We start from the raw sequence: 21,116 nt of genomic DNA, 5'->3' as shown, positions 1-21,116 counted from the left end.
TAATACGAATACATGCAAATACTTAATATTTTATCAACGTATTTTAGGATTAACATTACAATAAAACCACCGCCACAGTAATGATAATAAATATAAAATGTGACTAAATAAAACTAAAACCTAAAGACAAAATACTAACAATTCGTAAATAGCCTAATACTACTACCACCACTAGTTAAATAATAATAAATAATAATATGGACCATCATCATAATGCCTACAAAATAATATGATATGAAATAGTATAAACAAAATCAAGATATCTGTTAAATTGCATATGACTACCATTAATAATAATAATTCTAACTAATTCGACATAAATAATTAATCAATATGAAATAAAATATGATCTAAAATAAATACAAAATAAACAATATAGATAATATATGCCTTGTGAAAATTATCATCATCATCATCATCATCATCATCATCATCAGGGTGATATAGTAGCACGTATAGTTTGTATTTTAATTGTATTTATTGTCAAAAAATGAAATAACCTTGCAAATTCAACATTTCTGTTTTAGAAATAAAAATGATTCCTTGCGTATTATTATTATTATTATTATTATTATTATTATTATTATTATTATTATTATTATTATTATTATTATTATTGCGTCCTTATACAGGTTAGTGCACGCACACACACAGGTGCTGTATGAAAAATGCTACAAGGCAAAGGGTAACCACACGCATGCGCATCATGCAAATCATAGCGTCCCGTGAACGCTTACACCATTACGCACGATTTGAGCTCACTTAATCCACTAAAAATGGCCCGTAAAATAAAAGCGTTTTTGCACAAGCGCTGAGCTGCACCCTGATTCACCTCGCAAAAGTCAAATAAGCAGCTGATTGACAAGAGGGCAAAACATTGCTTCTGCAAACAGTGCTGCAGCGCTAATATCTTCTTGGCCAGTTGAAAGTAATTAGGGCCTATTTAGTGGAAATTCTATTAATGAAGAAATCAATGTTATTAGGATATGCTAATGCAACACCAGCCTGTTGGGAGAGAGTCATTTATTAACATGGAAGGGTGTGCAAGAAAAGGCCTCTCACTCCATCATCACTCCTCCCGCAATCCATAGAGCTTATTTGTTTGTTTGTTTGTGGTTGAACGCTTTCTCCTCTGTTTTCTTCTCCATTAATCCGTCTTCTGTGAGATGGGCGCAGCCTGATTTACATGCAGAAAAGAGGCTTCCTAATAAGGCTCTAGATTAAGGGGAGATTTAGTTCAGTCATTCGTGTAGATTGGGTTGCCCATCAAAGATCTACAAGATCTGATGGACGGATGCAGATTAAAAAAGCAAACATCTGCTGTTTTTTTTTCACTCCCTATGAACCAAAACCACTTCCCCTTTTGAACTTGACATCCCCCCCCCCCCTCCTCCTCACCGCTTCATCCTGCTGTCGCTGTCCTGCAATGAAGCAAAACTGAAAAGAGGGAAAGAGTCCTAAAAGCTTTTAGAAATATGAAAACGTGTCACAGGGGTAAAAACCTCCCATTTCAATACACATCAAGTGTATTACTGTGCAAAGGCATGCACGCATTTTACGCACCAATTTCAGCAGATCCCAATACTTCTGCATTACAGAATCCCACCTCTGCAAGACGTGGGTGCTGAGTCAAACCCCTTGGTGGTGAAACAGGCTCCAGGCAACCTGATGACAGCAAACATGTAGTGCCGAGTCAGGCCGAAAAAAAAAAAAAAAAACCCAAGCATGAGCTGCACTTGCAGGGCGTGATGTGATGCGCGCCCCCCGCCCCTTCCTCTTCTCTTCTCTGCTCTCCACAACTTTCACAGAGTTTGAAAGGCCCGCAGCTTTCTCATGGCCCCCCCTCGACAACGGCATGTTTGGTAGCTGCCCGTTGGCATTGCTTAATTAGGCGAGGAGTTGATTAATTTGCACTAATTGACAGCTAATTTAAGGGGCCGGGGCACATCGGATTGACGTTTGTCGGGGCACAGTGGCATGTGAGGTCAGAGCAGACGCTCTGCATATGGATGGATGGACTAATTCCCCCCCCCCCCCCCCCCCTCCCCCCCTCTCTCTCTCTCCAGTATGGATGACCAGCTCTGCGGACGCTGACCCGTTTTGCTGAAGGAGGCCGCTTGGCTGCGGGTGACAGGCGGGCAGCCACCAGTGCGCGCACCCACTGGATTGCGGAAGTCAGAGAGCAGACTGATCGATGCGCCTCAGTCAGCGCCAACAAGTGTCAACGTGCAACCGGTTCCTGGCGGCAGCACGGCGATTGTGCGCGACTGATACATCCCAACGTCATCATCATTTACACCTGACATGATGCCCTCTGTAGCAAGAGGTGTTCTTTTGAGAGAGCCTTAAGGTTCTCCGCAGATTTCACTGGAGTTAGATGGATTTTTCGGGGAAAAAAAAGAAGAAAAAAAAAAGGCGAGTTTTGCAAGCATTTTATCAATACTTTGTAGAGATACCTGTAGGGTCTGTAGGGTATATCATATCAGTGTTGCTCATCTAGTGAAACCCTTGCCTGTTTCCTTTTTGTAAAATAGCATACAGGCTAGGGAGTTTTAGGTCTGGACTTTGACTGGGCCATTCTATCCTGAATATGCTTTCATCTAAACCACTCAATTGCAGCTCTGGACGGATGTATTTCATCAGCCAGTTGGAAGGTGAACCTTCACCCCCAATCTCAGGTATTTGGAGCCTCTTTCAGAGCTGTTCTGTATGCAACCCCCCCCCCCCCCCCACACACACACACACCCCTGATCCCGCTGAAAAGGACCCCCACAGCATGATGCTGCCAACAATATGCTAAATATACTCAGGTGCGTACAAGCTGATGTAAAATGTTAGTTCTCATGCATTTAGTTAGATGTTCAAAATTTGGGACAAAAGAAAAAAAATTGGATGGGATTGTTCAGGCTGATGAGCAGTGTTTAGTTTTCCTCTACACTGGCTTTCGGGTGTAAGCCAAAGAAAGTTCTGTTTTAGTCTCATCTGACATAAGAACCCTCTAACTTTCCTGCATCTCCTTGGTGGCTGCCGGCAAACTTTAAATGGGACTTGTTGCGGCTTTCTTCCAACAATGATTCTTATCTTACTTGTTGTTCTTAAACCCCAGGTTAGTGGAATACACAAGGGCTGTTTAGTCAACAGATCCTCTCACCTTGAGCTGTGGATCTCTGCCGTTACCATGCGCCTCTTGGCTACTGCTGTCAAAGGACTGGACTGGCAGATTAGGTTAATCTCTTGCACTACTTTGTTGGTTTATGACCAAAGATCCTAAATAAAAACTCTCCCTAGTTGTAAAGTAAAACAAAATGTAAAACATCTAGCTTCTTTGGCATGGCAGAGCGCGTTTCTCCAAAGAGGTGAACCAGGGTCCGTGTGAGAGCCGGGGGGGGCGAGGTTACAGGAGACGTAGCAGCTTCTGTCCGTGTGAATCGGAAGGACGATTAGGGGCTTATTAGCGGCCCGGGGAGAAGTGTAAGTTGTTGGGGAGTGAGCGGACAGAGGCCCCGGCGACATCTCCAGCCGAGAACAATCCGAGCCATTGTCTCACCTAATTACAGCCGATGGACTTCTTTTTGTTTCCCATTCGGCATGCCTGTCTGGTTCCCTTTTTTTTGCCCGGCCGCAGGCTCAGACAATGCTGAAGTGTGCTAATTAGAAAAGAAATGGTCCCCGTAATTATGTCAACTCTTATTAACCGCGGCCACAATGAGTAATATTATTTTTACGCAACGTTTTGTGTAGAGAACCCAGCTTCCAATGCTCATTAACAGACAGCATGGCCTGGTGGCCCTGGGAGAACTCTAAGGTCTGGGTCTGTTCACCGAGCACAGGAGAAAGGTGCTGCACTTTGACGCACGCCGTTATTGCTCTGATCGTAAGCCCTGAAAACGCTGCCATTATTTAAATTTAGCTGCTTTGGTTGAACAGTAACGGGAAGCTTAAAAACATATACTCTTTTCACTTTAAAACTTTATTTTACAAGTTCAGGAGTTACAAAAAGGCAATTCATCTTTAAAATAAATAATGAGCATTTAATTTAATCAAACTTTGGAAGTAAGAGGAAAGTTCAGTGAAAAGGAAAGAAAAAAAGCAAAGGCATCTAGAGGATGAGAGGTGTGAGGGTTCACCAGTTAAACTGAATGCAAAGATTTGTCTATAAATGTTAAAGCAGAGATATCTGAAGTGCTTTGCAATCTTAAACGTCGGTCCTGTTGCTTGAAAAACACATGGTCACTTCTTGGGCCTTTCCAATATGTTCAGGAACTTCCCTCTGGTCATTTCCCTGGCTGGAGACGAAGACAAATGGTCAAAGATTAGGGATTAATAACGACATTACCACTAATCAACAATAACCTTAATAAAACCAAGATTTCTTTGGCCATCTATTTACAATCTTGTATATAAATTATCTATAACAAAACTGGTTGCAATTCCAACAACATCAGAAAAGCTGTTTAGAAATGCAAGGCATGTATTTAATGTCTGCACTGTCACACAGGAATCCAATTAATACAAACATCTGTTCATTCAGGAATAGAAAACAGCATAAAATTGGACAAAGTCAGATAGTGCCAGAGGAGATCCTCATCCAAACATCGATGTTATGAATAAGAATCAAGGAACTGAAAAGAACAAAAAACAAACAAAACAAAAATCTGCACATATAATGATGACATTTGACCAAGATAAAGTTCAGGTGAAAAAGCCAAACTTATTTATACAATAACAAAACCTGAAGAGCAAAGACTGCAATATTTTCCCACTATGATGAAAACAAGTCTGAGGACTGATGGTAGGTATGCATGACAAGAGGTCTTTGCTATTAAAGCTCAATTCTATTATAAAAACAAAAAATAAGGGGGTGCGCTCGTGGCGTAGCGGGTAGCGCGACCCATGTTTGGAGGCATTTAGTCCTCAACGCGGACGAGAACAGAGGAGTGGGGTTGTTTTTCAGGACCCTTAGTTCCAGTGAAAGGAACTCTGAATGCTGCTGCAGACCAACACCTTTAGGACAATTCCATGCTCTGAACTTTGTGGAAACAGTTTGATGATGGCCCATTTCTCTCCCAACATAACTGTCTGTAAAGCAAGACCCGTAAAGACAAGGATGAGAGAGTTTGGTGTGGATGACCTAGACTGGCCTGTCCTAACTTTGACTCAATAGAACGACTTTGGGATGAATTAGAACAGAGACCGAGAGCCAGGCCTTTTCCTTCAACATCAGTATCTGACCTCACAAATGTCTTCCCAGAAGAGTTGAAGCTCTTAGAGCTGCAAAGGACGGACCAACATCGTACTGAACCATATGGATTAATGATAGGATGTCAGTGAAGCTCCTATGTGAGTCAAGGAAGATAAGCAAATATTTTTGGAAAAAAAGTGCACTTGTATAAGTTTAAAGATTTTGGATTTTGCCAAATGCTGGTCACATTTAATAAGGATATTCACTCTGAATGGTAAATTGTACTTATTTACATGGGGAAAATAATAACAGCAACACAATCCTCCATGTTAACAACGTAGTGGAATGTAGCAGTTTTGGTTTAATACAAGTTAGATTTGTGTTGCAGATTAAAGGAATGGTTCTTGCTGAACGAGCTGCATGAGTCTCGTTTTATAAGTGCTATTGATGGCTTCTGACAAAGACAAACTTGTCTGTGCCCACTGGGATTGCAGGGGCTTGGCAGGCATCTGCATAACAGACCTTCCAGAACCGTCATCTAGGTAAAGCAATTTACTTTAACTTATGTTGTGCTCCGGTCAAATTTGACCAATTTAAAAGTTTAATCTCTGCAAACTGTGGTTAATTTGTTTGAGCTGGGATTGCACAAATTTGTCCACAAAGAGGACGTTGAACACGCGAAATAGATTGATTTGCAAACAATTTTGCGAGTTTTATTCAAGTTTTATACACTCTTAACGTTGCAGAGTGACCAGTCATTAGAAACAAAAAGGAGTGACAACAGTTGGTGTAAAAACTGAGCTCAGGTACATCCTCATTTGTCAGATGGACACACACATCCTGGGTAACCCGACAACTGCTATCTGGTCAGACAATTCTTCGGACCACCTTGTCACTCCAAAAATTTCACGTTGTCAGTAATGATTTGTTTACAGGACCAGGTTGTCGTCAAATTAATCAGAAGTTTGAGACAAGTAGCTAGAGCGTCTAATACTTGTCTATAAACAAAGATGAGGATGAGCATCTTGTTGCTTTTAGGGGACGCTGCCCTTTCAAGCGATATATGTCAAGCACCCATTCTAAATATGGTATAAATATATGGGCAATAACCGATCCCAGCACAAGTTCTACCGGGAAAATGCAGGCCTGTACTAGGAAACCAGCAGACAGAGTTCCTGAAAAGAACCAAAGGAAGCGTGTGGTTCTGGAGATGACTGCAGGTCTCATGGGCACAACTTAACACGATCATTTCTTCCCCTTATACCCTATTTGAAGATGGAAATGCCCCCCTCCCCAAATAAAAATATAAGTAAAAAAAAATTGACCAAGGTAGGGACAATTGGAAGAAAAGGAAATCCAGTCAGGACAGGGACTGCTTTGCCTCCAGATTTCCCATCAGAGATACTCACACCTTTGCTTGCTACTGTCAAAAAAAAGGAAAAATGTACTCCTGATGACAACGCTGCACAGGGATGCAGCTCTGACAACCAGAGGGGATGAGAAACCCAATGCCATCCTGGACTACAACAGGAACAAAGATGAAGCGGAAAACCCTGATATGGTACGTTGGTTTTGATTTTCATGTACTTCTTTATCATCAGTTTGTTTGAACAGCACTACGAAAGGAACACTTTGTGTTCTTAGAGTCCACCATTTATGAACAACACAGTCAGATGCATCCATTAGAACAAGTGAGTATGTTTTGATTAGACCAATACAGGCAAACAAGATATTAGTTGTATGTATTTGATGTTTTATCCACTTTTTGCACTTTTCCAGGTGGCTAACACATTCCCTTGTCAGGGTAAAACAGCGCGTTGGACTGTGATGTTATTTGTCAGCACCTTAGACGTGTCAGCTTACAACATATTCATGGTGTGGATGGAGGAGAATCCAGGATGGAAGCAGGGGAAATTTTCCAAGAGGAGGCCATTTCTGGAAGAGTTGTGGAAAGCCACATTTGACAATGCCAACACCTTCCCTGAATAAAAGCTTCTGCTGCATTGGCAACAGAGATCCAGGAGCAAGAAGCAAAATTACTTTCCATAAGAACGACAGCTGCAGCACCAAGAGATGATAAAACAAGAATAACGCGCCATAAATGCAACACATATTTTAAAAGAGACACGCAACAACCGACGCATAATGTCCAACACATTGAGAAGTCTTAAATTTTTTATGTTCTTGTTCATGTTAGTTGTTCGCTAAGGTATGAAGACGTTGATCTTGTTACAAAATATTAAGTGCAGTTTTGGGATAATTTTTTTTGTATACAGTTAACCTGTTCATGGTCACTTTTGACCAGGAACACAACAGGTGCTACTTTTTGAGACAGTATAAAGGGAAAATGAAACGGTTTCAAAGCAAATGTCCTTCATAACGTCGACTCAAAGTACTCTTTGATAAACTATACTATGTGCCATCTGATTATTTCTTATACTCAAAATAATTGATTCTTTTTTTTTTTTTTTATGTGCAGAAGATCAGATCAATGATGCAACCAGGTCCCTAATACATATGCGTTCAAAACTTGTAACATCAAGTAGTAGTAACAAGAATTCATATCTTTTTTTGATGGTGAGTTCTAGTGAATGGTAATTTCTGAGCTTTTATGGGCTGCAAACAGGACTTACCAGCCAGCAACTCATGTACATTACAAAGATAGATGAGTGTGTTTCGTTAAATCAGGGGCACCGTTCACCTTTATTAAAACCTGTAAGGATTGTGGTTGGATCTCCTCTGGCCACCGCCAGCCTCCTCTGCCCACGGCGACTGATGAAAAAGCCAAAGCTTTTACTAATTTAGATGAGTTGGTCAAGGTGGAACGATAACAGTGCATCGGGGGCGTGGGAGTTTCGTCACCTTGAGGTGTCCATCATAAGGTTAAAGATGATGCTAATTGGAATGGGATGAATTCATTTTGCACCTTTGCTGTCTCTTCAAATCACCCTAAACAAACTCATTACCGACTTCTAGACATCCAGGAGGTGGTTTAGATTGAAATGGAGTCATTAAAAATAGGTGAGGGAAAGCAATTACGCTGGGATGACCCTAAAACTGTCAGTGCGACGGTGTCACTTAGCTCTTTTTGCGTTAAAACCAGAAAAGGTAAACATTAGCAGGGTAATAGTTTTGATTTTCAGGAGGTCGTGACTTCTCTTTTGTTATTGCTTTCTCCATCTAATGATGGGCTCAAACTATAAAATAGATCAAAGCTGTACCACACCTCCTGAGATTAGTCACCCCACCGAGCTGCTCATTAACTATGGATCAGTTTACCCTCCCACAGGTCAAAAAGAAACTCATAGCTGACTTACATGCGGATTCACTTCTGCAAAACTTTAGGAGTGCTGTTATTGTTCTGGTAAATCAAGGTTGACACGGTGCCTTGAAAAAGTATTAACACCCATTTTAACTTTTACACATCACAACCTTCAATGCATCGTGTTGGGATTTTATGTAAAAGACAAAGTGGTGCATAATAGTGAAATCATAAGTATATATGACTTTTAAATAGTTTTTTTTTTTATCAATTAAAATCCAAAACAGAAGCAGGACCTTTTTATTCAGCCTTTCTTAACCAATACTAAAAGAGGTTTACAGCTATAACTCTTTTGGCCATATCTCTACAAACTTTGCAGGTTTAAAAAGTCAAATTGTTTTCAATTATTCACAAAAAGGGTTTAGCACATTAAACGAGACACACAGCAATTTTAAAACCATGACAATTATTCTCGGGTGGATTTAGGTCTGGACTTTAACTAGGCCATTCTAACACCGAAATGTCAAGACTAATGTGAAGAGTTTAGTCTCCCAGTGACTTAAAAATACAGAACAAGCGTATACACAAGCCTGGCTCCGCTCTGGCGCTGAATAATGTGCACAGAGGGATGGCTTCTATGATGAAGAACAAAATGGAAAACTCTGACCTTCCTCTTAATGAAAGAGTAACCCAACTTCAGGCAGAGGCTTCTTCAGGAGATGCTTCCTGCTCCCTGCCATCACAATCTACAACGACTAGTATTCCCCTTTTGCCCAATTCTCTAAAGAACATTTGCCTTGCCTGGCCTCTCAGTTTAGGTGGACGGCCATGTTTTGGTAAGTTGGCAGGATTCACTGTAGGACGGGTGATTAAGCGGCGCTTTGTAGGTCAGTTGAAGCTTGGGGTGTTGTCTTATAATGCAATTCTGCTTTAAACTCTTCCACAACCTTCTCCCTGACTTGTCTGCTGTGGTCCTTGGTCTTCGAGAAGTTGTTTGTTCACTAAACTCTCTAACGCAGTTCTGAGGCCTTCACGGTACAGCTGAGGAATAAATTACACATTTATGAAGTAGGTCACCTTTAAAGGAAAAACTGTTGAAATGGATCTTATGTAGGGGTATCAGAACAAAGAGGGCCAATAAATATTGACATACATGCCAAGCTTTTAAGATTAATACTTGCAAAAAGAGTAGAAAACCATACATCAGTTCCCTTCCTATTAATGCAACACTTTGTGTTGGTCTGGTATATACAATCCTAAAACACAATGAAGGTTGTTGTCATAACATGAAAAAATTTGTAGAACTTAAAGGTCTATATATCCTTTTGTAAGGCAGGGATATCAGAGTTTAAATATATGCCAAGCAAATTAAATTTTTATTTGTGAGGTGCAAAGAACAACACACAAAGCTAAGGAGTGACTAAAATGTCACTGGTTTTGCTCTAATGCTTTTTGCCTTTTTTCCCTAGTAAACATGACCACAAATATCCAGTAACTAGGTGCACCCAAATCTCCATTTAATTGATTTAATAAACTGGGTCAAATATAGGAAACATTTTTAAAGAGTGACCAAAATCTGCTCTTATTGCTGAGACTAGACAAGAAAATAAAGGTGCAATCTGTGTTTCATTTATTAACACAAACCTACAAAACGCTTCTTATGTTTTGAATCTGCGATTTACAGATGCCTTGTCCTCAAAAATTATTGTTTTAACTAAAATATTGCACGTGTAGTTTATTGCACTTCACTGCTACTTGTATTCCTTAGTTTTGCCTAGGTAAATGTTTATTTATAAATCCATTCTTGGGTTTATTGCCTCTGTATTTGCCATTTCACATGTCATCTAAACACCAGTTCCGGTCTACGATCCCAGGATGACATTATTATTCCCTCGGTCTGTACGGTTAGGAAAACAGCCTTGAAGCTGTAATTATCTTCTACCGGAACTGAAACTCTCAGATCAAATTTCCTCCGGTGATTTTATTACCCGTTTAACAAAAATCTTGCAACAATGTCAGAAAATTCTTGCTCTTGTTCTTAAATTAGACTTTTTTTTGTTAGTCATTTAGTACTTTAAACATAGCGATGCTGTATTTTAGTCTATCGTATTTTTTCTGTACAGGTGCGAAAGGGCTTCTTTAGTAAATTAGAACATGAGTCTCAATCAGACTACCTGTATAAATAAAGGTTTAATAAATAAAATAAAAACATTGTTGAGTAGATGCTTTTGTGGCAGGAGAGCCACTTTTGACTTGAAGATTTTGGCTTAAGTGGCAAAAAGTTTTAACACCACTGCCAATATTTTCCAACATGATTCTTGTGTAAATTCAACGCTCCAAATAAGAAGCTTGTTTGCTTTCATAAGTTATGCATTCATGACAGCAGGACGATCCTAATTATTAGTAATATACGACTTATCTCTTTCCACAGAGAGCCAGGCCTTGATGACCACACTAAGCAGCCCAATTCTTGTGCTTATTTCTTTTAATTTTGTTCAAACACTGTTATTTCTGGGGACAATGAAAACCAAGTAAAATTATTTGTTTTTAATACTAAAGGAAGTAAAATCTTACCAAAATGTAATGCTCAAGTATTGTCAGGAGTTGTTTTTTGTAGTTTTATGTTTGATTTTTTTCTTGAATGACTTAGTTAACAAATGGTCTTACACATAAAGGTTAAAACAAGGTTTCAAATTAGACACCCACGCTATGGCACGCTGATCAGCACACACAAACAGATTCTGTCATACACTCAGAGCGATCAATACTGATTAGGGGGACTTAGAGATTTGTTTAGTTGATTAGAAAGGTCAATTAGTAATTTTGCACTAAGTTAATCAGCATCTTGTTACGACTGCCGTCCATACTAAATGACACCGTATGGATTCTGCCGGCCATCGCCTTGTCTTGCTGATTTGTTGCCATCTAATTATCATTCAGCCCTAACTGGTTAAATTTCAAGCAACAAGCCAAAGTATGTCTAATAATCACTCGAGATAATTCCCAATTTCCCACGGCGGCGTCCGTCCACCACGGCAGAGGGATTTCAGCCGCTGCTTGGTGCAGAGCAACAATAAAGATTAACCTATATTTGCTGCAGTTAAATGGTGCCGGGAGGATGTTCCAAATGTTGCCCCGTTTTCCCTAAGCTGGACGGAAAACACCAGGAGCCGTGCTGCTGCGATTTTATGCCTCTCGTTGTTAACAAATTCTCCTGTTACCAAAATCCCAGGTGGATCAAATGCAAATGCAGAGGGAACGCAGTTGTGTAACATCTTACTCTCCCCCTCTTTTATGCCGATGGATCCGGGTGTTACTCTCGCAGCCCCCCGCCGCTGCTCCCCTGGGTATGAAATGAGAGTAATCATCACTGTCTCCAAAAAAACCTCCCCACCCCGTCGCTCTGGCCACTCCTGCTGAGCTGCTGGACCCCCCCCCCCCCCCCCTCCTGCTCAGACAGATGACGGACTGGGTTAAGTGGAGTCCCGGACCCGGCCCCGACCGCTCCAATTCACTTTCATTAAGCGTAAAGAGGACATATCTGACCCCCACTGCCCATCTCTGAGTGCTGCTCAGCTATTATGGGATGTAAGCTTTATTTAATGGATTTAACATCCACTTTCACCACCCTCCTCCCCGGGGACACAGAGGAGATGACACGCGCAAACACTCAAGAGTGGAAACACTTGAAGGCGCACATATTCATCCGACGCGCCCCCCCCCCCCCCCCCACCCCCCGCCTCGCACCACATACACCTGACGCTCATGTTTGTGTTCAAAATTCAATTACCCACTTATTGATACTTCACGGGGATATTTAAGATGCAGACACGAGCTGTGATTTCCCAGGGGAGCCACTGGTTCCTCTTTATGTCCCAACCGAGAAGGCCCAACCCTCCTCCTCCTCCTCCTCCTCCTCCGATGCATTTTCGCCTGGCTGACACGCTCACACACACTCGCACACCAAAACAAACACATCTGCACCACCCAGCCCCTGCCCACGCCGACGCCTGTTCAAGAGGTGTCCTTATTAATAGGCAATCAGTCAAAAATCATTCATTAAAAAGCCTAAAAGGTTTTACACCCGCTCTATGATTAGCTGGGAAAGAAAATCCAATGAATTCCTAATGCCTTTATGGAAATGAGATGTCATTTCCGATCTGCTCAGGGAGGCAGCGGGCAGGCGGGACTGAGGAGAAGTGTGTGAGTGTGTGTGTGTGTGTGTGTGTGTTACGCTCCATCTAACTCTTCCCATGCAGCTGCAGACATCCGCTGCAGGAAGCAGCAAAACGCCTGTGGAGCCATTTAAGGTTAGCCAACGATATTGAGACGACTGTCTATAGTTTTCAAACAACTGCAATAGTCCAACCGGCTCAGACCAAGTTTGAGCCAAAGGAGACACAATGGAAATGCCCGTGTGGGAAGGTAGAGATGAGCAGGGACAAGAGCAGTGGCAAGCGTTGGCAGGTAGGCAACACCCTGTTTCTCATTCAGCGGCTGTCAGCTCAGGCACTTCATAACCGGCCGGCCTGCAGTCAGCCCGCCCTGATGGATTGATGGAGGCACATTAGCACGAATGGGGCCCCGTGAATGCAATCATATTCAGCAGCGGCGTGCCTCCTAATAGGTTGGAGATTGATCCTGAGGGTGAGGAGGAGGTGATAGAGAACGCGGTCCCATTAGGAGCTGTCATGGCAGGGTGCCCTTCAGTCTCCCCTTCGCACAGGAGGACGCAACAGGGGGTCACACTGGATGCATGCTGGGTGGTATCAGAGCAGATGAGAGAGAGGCAAGCTGAAGTCTGAAAAAGCTCCAACAGGTGGTCCCTGGATGCACCGCATAATTTCACACCAAAGGTTTTCTGACTAGGAAAAGCAGGCGTCTACAACTTGTGTCAGTGCTACATGGCAAATATTTCTCTCGGACTTTGGTGCTGCTCATAGAGCCAAAAGGTCTCTGATAGCTGAACTGCTTCATGGGCAGAATGGGGTTTTCATGGGATTTTCTCTAATAGATCGCCACAATCTAGTGTGCATTTTTCAACCAGAAGGAAAACGAAGGTAGAGGAAGATGCTCTTGTTAGGTGAGACCGAAGCCTTCTGGCATTTAAATGTTACGTGGGGGCTGAAAACAAGCACTGCACACCATCCTGGATGCACCAGGTTGAAACAAGGTGCTGGTTGCATCACGCTGTGGGCGGGTTATTCAAATTTAATATGAGGAAATCTGGTCACATGTGATGAGAGGATGAACACTTTTAAATACCATTAAATCCCAAAGTAATGCGCCGCAGTTTGTTGACGTTCCAGGTAAAAATGTGAAAAAGTTCAAGGTGTGATCATACTGTTCAAATGAAGATTTGCATTTATACCGGCTGACTTGGTCCAGCATGAGCGATCACTATTTCTAGTAATGTGTTTGAGACTTGTTTGTAAAAATTAGGGTTTCTTTTCCTTCCTCTTTACAATTACGCACTGCTTTACGTTAGTCTATCACATGACACTGAAACAAAGCAAACAAAGGTTTTCTTGCTGTAATGTGACAACATCCAAAAATGTAGCGTGAGGATGCCAATCGTAGATTTTGTTACACGTTCTCCAAAATAACTTGATATGTAGAAAAAAATGCCCATGAAAAGCAAATTCTGGAGTAAGACCAAACAAATGTGAAATTGAATGTTTTCCTGCCTTTCCCATTTTGAAGAGCAGCCAAGAGAATCTGGCCTCTGTGAAATATTGTATGGATATCCAAAAGAAGCAAGAAATTATTGATTCCTAATCTATCACTGATCAGGCAAAAAAATTAATTAAGTAGAAATTATTAAAAGGATTCAGTTACATGTTTAAATAAGAATTGTTTGTTGTGGCAACAATTGTGAAAACAGTTTATGGAGGATTTATTTATCTTCACTGAGCCAATATATTTATGGGATTTTGAAGAATGTTCTGAATGACATTATGCCACCATTACACACAATTTTTAATTCAGGAGGAGGGTTAATTCATTATCTTTAATCTTAAATTAGCTGAATTATTAATTCATATTTAAGCCATTTTTAAAGTACAAATAAACAAGCTCACTGAAAAATTATCACAGATGTTTCTTTTAATTTAGCCATAAAGCACAAAACTGGATGGACGGACAGGAAATACACATATTTATCCAAAAACCGTTTTCTTTTTCCACAATCATCCACATCTGGAAAACAACTCCAGATGTTTTCCAGACGGCACAGGAGCTCTGACATTTATAATTCATCTTTTGAATTGATGAATGAATTTAAAATAATACAATAATGATCTCCACACATAATAAGGTAACCATTATTTAGTGGTTTATAAAATCTTTAGTTACACCCCCCCAAAAAACAAAAAACAAATAGCAAACTAAATGTAAATGAAGTATTTACTGCAGCTGGACTGTGAGAAATGTTTTTCCCCATTTTTGGGGCATAAAATAGTTGTAAATCTCACTGAAACAAGAGTTAAATGGTGGTCCGTGGCCTTGAGATGACGAAATGCCAAAAACCCAGGAAGCCAGCAGCCACCCAACCAGCCGGCTCAGTGGCTCGGGCCCTTCAGGGCATCCCAGGGGAACATTCAGCTTTCAATTACCTCCAGTAGCGGCACTTATCAGGCTGCTTCGCTTCCCCCCAGAGACACGGGGCTCGATGCCCACGCTCAGCAGCCCACGACTGGGGCATTCATCATGGGGTGGAGTAACAGCTGGGGCCTGAAGACGAGGCACGCGTCGGGCCCCTCAGGGACAAACAGGGCCCCCGTGTGCTCCCTCACCCCTTCATTTATGTTATCGCCACACATATGCAACTGACAGCATGCAGAAAGCTGCAATAGAACAAGCCCAGGACCCGTTTCAGCTCTGCAGCGGGGTGGATGAGTTTTCCCTGCTTGGTTGTGCTCTGCCCATTAACCAGCTTCCTCTTTAATGATCCACATGTTGATGGGGGGGAGGGGCAGTAAATCCTGTCCTCCGCCCTCCCTCTGCTTTTGCCTCGGCGGAGTGTGTTTACGGGCAGTGAAGAGTGCACAAACATGATGAAAAAGTGGCTGAGATTTACAGGGCCTCCCCTGACAGCCAGGAAAAGGAGAAAATTAAACCAGAGAGCATTAAACAGGCACCGATTACAGGGCTGCTCTGACACCAATAATAACCGTCATTGTGTCCCGTTCGTCCTGAGGTACATGACATGATTGCAGAGCCTGCAGTCCTGCGCCCATGACAGCCGACGTCTTTATACCAGAAACATTACAAGCCGCTTGTGGTTGTGGGAAGTCAAAGAGATTAAATCATTTTTCAACTAAATGCATTTGCAAAACAGGACCCCCGTGCAGCTGTGACATATGCAACATAAATGAAAGCCTTACCTCATCATATACTATCGCCACTGTAGAGCTTTTAAATTTAAAGCCTTTTGGATGACAATCAGATACACGTTTTCTTCTAATGCAGTTTGAACCACTTTAAAAAGCGCCTCTGAACTGATTAGTCTCATTTCACTGCTTATAGATTCAACAAAAGACCACAAATGTACAATAAAAAGGTCTGAAGGCTTTATCTAATATCTATAATTATCTTGTTGCACTTCCACTGCAACAAGTCGCCTGACATGAAGGACAATCATTTGAATGTTCTTGCAGAGTTTTGCAATAGTTCCCACCTCTCTGGACCACAACAACCACAAACTTGAACATATTCTGGTCGAGTTTTGGGAACATGTGATGTATATTTGCATTCACGCCGTGCGACTCAACACTTCGTAAAACCACTTTTAATACCTTTTCACTGCATTACAGCTGTTTTTTGTCGCCGCCGTCAACTGTGCACATCTAGACCGTGAAGCGCATCTCAACAGCGATTTCCATGTCCCACCACAGACTCTTAATTAAGTTAAGTTAGGGGTGATCAACATGGCTTAAAAATAAAATCTCCGATTTTAATATACCAAATAAGATAATATTTTTAATTATTTTCATTTCACAAAAAGAAATGATTGTAAAAATGTGCTTTTATGTCAAGCATTTCGTCTGGGAGTTGACCTGAAATTCAAAGTGCAACTAAATACAGCCTGTGAAACAAGATGGCGGCCCTGCCGTTGTAAACAATGAACATATAACAATGTTTGCTGCTAGTGGTTTTACACAATGAGCTAAAAACAGGCTTCACTTGTGTCGCTTCAAACTACCTTTAAATAAATAAGTAAATGAGTAAATTAAAGTGTCTCGTATTACGGTAAACTATAGTTTCCTCTTTACAACATTTTGACAATATATTTTCCTAAACATACATTCAGCACTGCATGCTATTCTCTTCATGGAAGCCCAACGAGTTAATTGGCAAAATAAAAATCCAGATTTTACAAAAATTAAATCTCCAAAAAATTGTGAATTTGAATGAATCGATTAAGCTCCAGATTAAGCTCAGGACTACGACTGTCATGTGATCTAAAATTTTGCATTGCAGATCTGGCTGTATGTTTAGGTCCATCGTACTGGTGTAGGGTGAACCTTCGCCTTGGTCTCAAATCTTTTGCAGGCCTCCAACAGATTTTGTTCCAGGACTGCCTTGTATTTAGCTCCATTAATATTCCCAAACAACTCTGTCTGACCAGCTTTCCTAACCCCGCTCAAAAAACACATCCCCACGGCATGATGCTGCCACCACCGCGTTGCAGGGCGGGAACATGTGCAGTATTCTGTTTCATGTGCTCTTCCAGGGGCTTGAACACTTCTAGGTGAGATTTTTACAGTTTACGACATATTTCTTTTTCTTTTTAAAACAACCTAACCATGCTTTAAACTTCTTACTTTATCCCCAATAAACACACTCAGTATTAGTAGGAGTTCAATTTGTAAACGATTAGGAAAATCATGTATTTCTCTCACGTCCCACTGCATTGCACTACTGTGTTGTTTTAATACATAAACCTCTATTAAAATCCATTAGAATTTGTTGTAGAAATATGACAAAATTATAAAATATCCCAGGGGTTTTATCATTGTCCTGTATTGCCTTATCAAAGTAAGGGTGAAGAGCAAAAGTGCTTTTTCACAGACAAAACTCGTTCAGATTTTTTTCCCCTCTCAGCATCATCAGATGAGCACTTAGCTACATCTCTCTAATCCACACCCCATAAGGATTATGGCAGTGGAGGTGGGAGGGACTGGATTAAATTGATTTAGCTTCTATCAGATTCTTGAACATTTCCTCCCCTTCAGCTCTTGTTGGCACATTCGTGTTTCCTTACTTTTTGCTTCTTACAAGACTGTCATTTGACAGACATGCGGATCCCAAACCACAAAGTTACAGTTTGAACAACGATTATTGTGTTTTTTGGTAACAAGGATGGATTGTGTGAGCTCAAACTGCTATAAATGTGAAAGGGGTAAGGAGTCACTTGAAGAGGGCAAAAGAGAGAGCGTGAAAGCAGTTAGCACCATCTAGTGGTGATTTTGCACACAAATAAAATCTGATTCGACTTGACGTAAATGATCGTGTAGCTCAATCTTCAGTTAAAAGTGCATAGCCACGTTATTTGACACTTTTTTTTATACATCAGTAGCTCATTCTGGTAACATGCAATGTTTTTATGAAAGATTATCACGTCCTGCTGGCGTATTAGTTGTTATTTTGTCGTTTTACGCTTTGTTTTGGCTCGATTAGTTAGTAAATAATCTGTTTTTGTTTACTTACAATAACGGAAGAGACGATACTGCGCGTCTGCAGGAGGGGATGAACCAGGAAGCAGCTAACGGCTATTAGCATAAGGCATTTCAGAGGGTCAGGCTCGGTTTGGCATTGTTATTAACAGTGATTTATTAGTTTTAATGTTATTTAATATTATGCTTTCTGATGGTTCTGCAGTGCTGCCGGTAGATGGCGTCACCTTTGTTTACATCTGCTCATTTAGGCTCAAAAAGGACCATCAATACACTATCAGGATGGATGCTTGGTGTATATTACCTTATTTTATCATGATCAAAAGGTTCTTGGTCTTTTTTTTTTATAGGCATATAATGTGGTTATACACCTTTAATGTAAGACTCATATGTTAAAAGTTTGTTTAATTATTCTTGTACTTACACTCCTCTAAACCCAGCTGGTAAGCGAGATTCTGAAGTCCTTTGACCTTCTCCATCAGGTTGGCTGTGGTCAGACTGCCCAGCTCTGCAGACGGATGGCAGGGCATGCATTAAAAGCTCATAATAACATGTAACTAAATCAGATTCTGCTTGACAGGATTAGATATTTATGCTACCCTTCAACATTTCAATGTCCTCGCTCTCCAGTTCAGCCATCCACTTTGGGGGTGAGTTTGTGATGGGCTACGATGAAAGGGTGCAACAGAGACCGCAGCGGAAAACTGAAAACGGCACGTTTTATGCAATACTTCAATTAATCAGCATCAAAAGCTGCAAAAGTAACTTACATTTTTATACGATGCAGCGAATTCTGCAACTCCAGGCACTGTGGTAGAAGTTATGAGACAATTAATATTCTCAATGCAATAACACAGAGGAAAACAAAGCAAAGGAAAAACCAAAAGCACAACTTACACTGCTCTGGCCACAAGTCTGGTGATGCTCTGTCCAAGTTCTCGAAGCTTAACAAAGAAGATTCAAAATCCTCTCCTGACAAGATACAAAAAAAATTGTTTACATTACATGGGCAGGCCAGACAATCATTTAAAATACGTCAAACTTTACTGTGCCTTGGAAAAGTACTGTAATCGCTTGAACATTTTAACATTTTGTCACATCACAGCCTCAATCTGAAATCTATGTTATGGGATAAACTAGAGGTCAGCAACCTGTGGCTCCAGAGCCATCCACAGTGGCTCTTTATAACTTTGGCCAAAAAAATTATAGAACTGAGAAATATAAAATGCTATTTTTTCTGGTTTTTAATGTCATATTTGGGTAGAATTTCAACAATGGAATGACACTAATGATTCAAGGATCCCTTTTTTGTTTAGTTTCCTTTCCTTCGGTCACTAGGCAGCAAACTATTTGCTCTTTCTTCATTTCCCATACATATGGAATGTTTCACTCAACAAAATAGTTTTGTCTTCACATAAAACGTTGAGGAAAACAACTATTTTGATAAAGAATGACGGCTGAACGAATAAATGTGTCTTTCTTGTCTCTTTCCTGGACAGGCTCATGTAAGGAGCTACTGCTCCGACTTGGTTTCCTCTCTCTGGCCAAGGGATTGTCCATTAAACCTCTTTTCTGTTGCCATTAATTGTGTGTGCACAGCTTTGCTTTCGAAACGTATCGAGTCTGTTTCTGCTGGTAGTTTCTTCCAGTTAAAACAAACAAAAAAAGTTGTTCCTTTCTATTGTGGTCACTTATTTGCTCAGGAGGAAGAATAATCAATTATTTGCAACTAGCTGGCTTTCCAGATTTCTTTTGACCCACTGGCATAATAACCTGAATTATACAGTATTTTATTACATTTAAAATCAGATTGGACTGTCTCCCTGAATCTATTCTGTCACTTAGATTGAAATGTAATGGTATACATTTTGTGGTTAAATAATTAGATCTATTTTATTCCACAATTATAGCTTTAATAGCTAAATCTAAAGGTTTCCTTTTCTTCCACTCGCATTCATGTCATATTAATCACAATTTTTATTACACGACACAAGAACAGTATACTGCTATACTCTTATATGTTGGGACGCATCTTTGGAGGGAAAAAACGAAAGTTTGACGCATTTAAAGTCGTCAACGTTTCACCAATAAAATGCAGTGAAAGATGGCGGCACTTAAAATATGAGCTCAGTTGTTTTTCCTTCGGTAAGTAAACACCAGCCACCTCCGTGCTTCCTTAAAACTGGACACAAACACCTCTGCTGTGAGTGGAGCCTCTGGTCAACGGAATAAAACCTCCAAACAATGAGAATACCCCACTAACGCCCGTCCCTCCTCATCCCTGAGCGTCGCCCTGAAACACTATTATCTTCACTGGCCTTTTAGTGAGCCTATCGCAGCTAAATCTACCATTTATTCGCAACGTATCTCGGTAAGGAATTAGAATTTACCTCCATTCGGAGACGCCATTTTCAGGATAACCACGTGACGACTTACAACCAATGGCAGCAACTGGATTGGCTCCGGCAGCGAAGTACTTCACGAACCCACCACAAGGGGTCGCACTATCGCCCCTAAAGCACCGTGAGGCATTCAAGTGTTGTTTTTTCGAGTAAGTAAAAGCATTTATTATTATTTTAACAGGTTTTTCAGATGCTACTCAGAACTCTTCGGTATTTATTATCAAACACAGGGTTGTTGACAAAAAAACTAATTCTGGCTAAGACAGACTGAGCTTCCAGCAGAACGACCCAAAACAGAGCTAAAACAATTTAAAATACCAAGACTTGTGAAATTCCCATCCAGATGTTCTTCATCCACTTTGATTGAATCCAAGTTACTTTGCAGTGAAGCATGGGCAAGGATTGCAGTCTACATGAGCAAAAATGGTAGACACTTGCCCCTAAAAGAAGTTGTGACTGGAACTGAAAGTCTTTTGGGAGTAAAATGCCTCAGGCGGAGCTGAGTGAATGTGTGGCGCACGGAAGACTTTTGTAATCCCACAATCATTTTCTTTCCACTTTACAATTATCCACCAAATTCATGTTAGTCTGTC

General features: G+C 40.9%; 1 protein-coding gene across 1 annotated transcript; it reads right to left on the bottom strand.

The window, feature by feature from the left end:
* Nucleotides 1–3,951: 3,951 nt before the first annotated feature.
* Nucleotides 3,952–20,608, bottom strand: lin52 (lin-52 DREAM MuvB core complex component). The gene is made up of 6 exons (XM_036150646.1): nucleotides 20,512–20,608; nucleotides 19,019–19,093; nucleotides 18,892–18,929; nucleotides 18,721–18,787; nucleotides 18,546–18,629; nucleotides 3,952–4,286 (listed from the first exon to the last, which is right to left on the bottom strand). Exons 1-6 carry the CDS (start codon nucleotides 20,528–20,530, stop codon nucleotides 4,231–4,233), a joined length of 339 nt encoding a protein of 112 aa, XP_036006539.1. The 5' UTR covers nucleotides 20,531–20,608; the 3' UTR covers nucleotides 3,952–4,230.
* Between the last annotated feature and the right edge of the window lie 508 nt (nucleotides 20,609–21,116).

Source organism: Fundulus heteroclitus, chromosome 19 (assembly GCF_011125445.2).
Source record: "Fundulus heteroclitus isolate FHET01 chromosome 19, MU-UCD_Fhet_4.1, whole genome shotgun sequence".
NCBI classification, from domain to species: domain Eukaryota; kingdom Metazoa; phylum Chordata; class Actinopteri; order Cyprinodontiformes; family Fundulidae; genus Fundulus; species Fundulus heteroclitus.
Note: the sequence above shows the minus strand (reverse complement) of the source record. Positions and strands in the feature narration are given on the sequence as shown.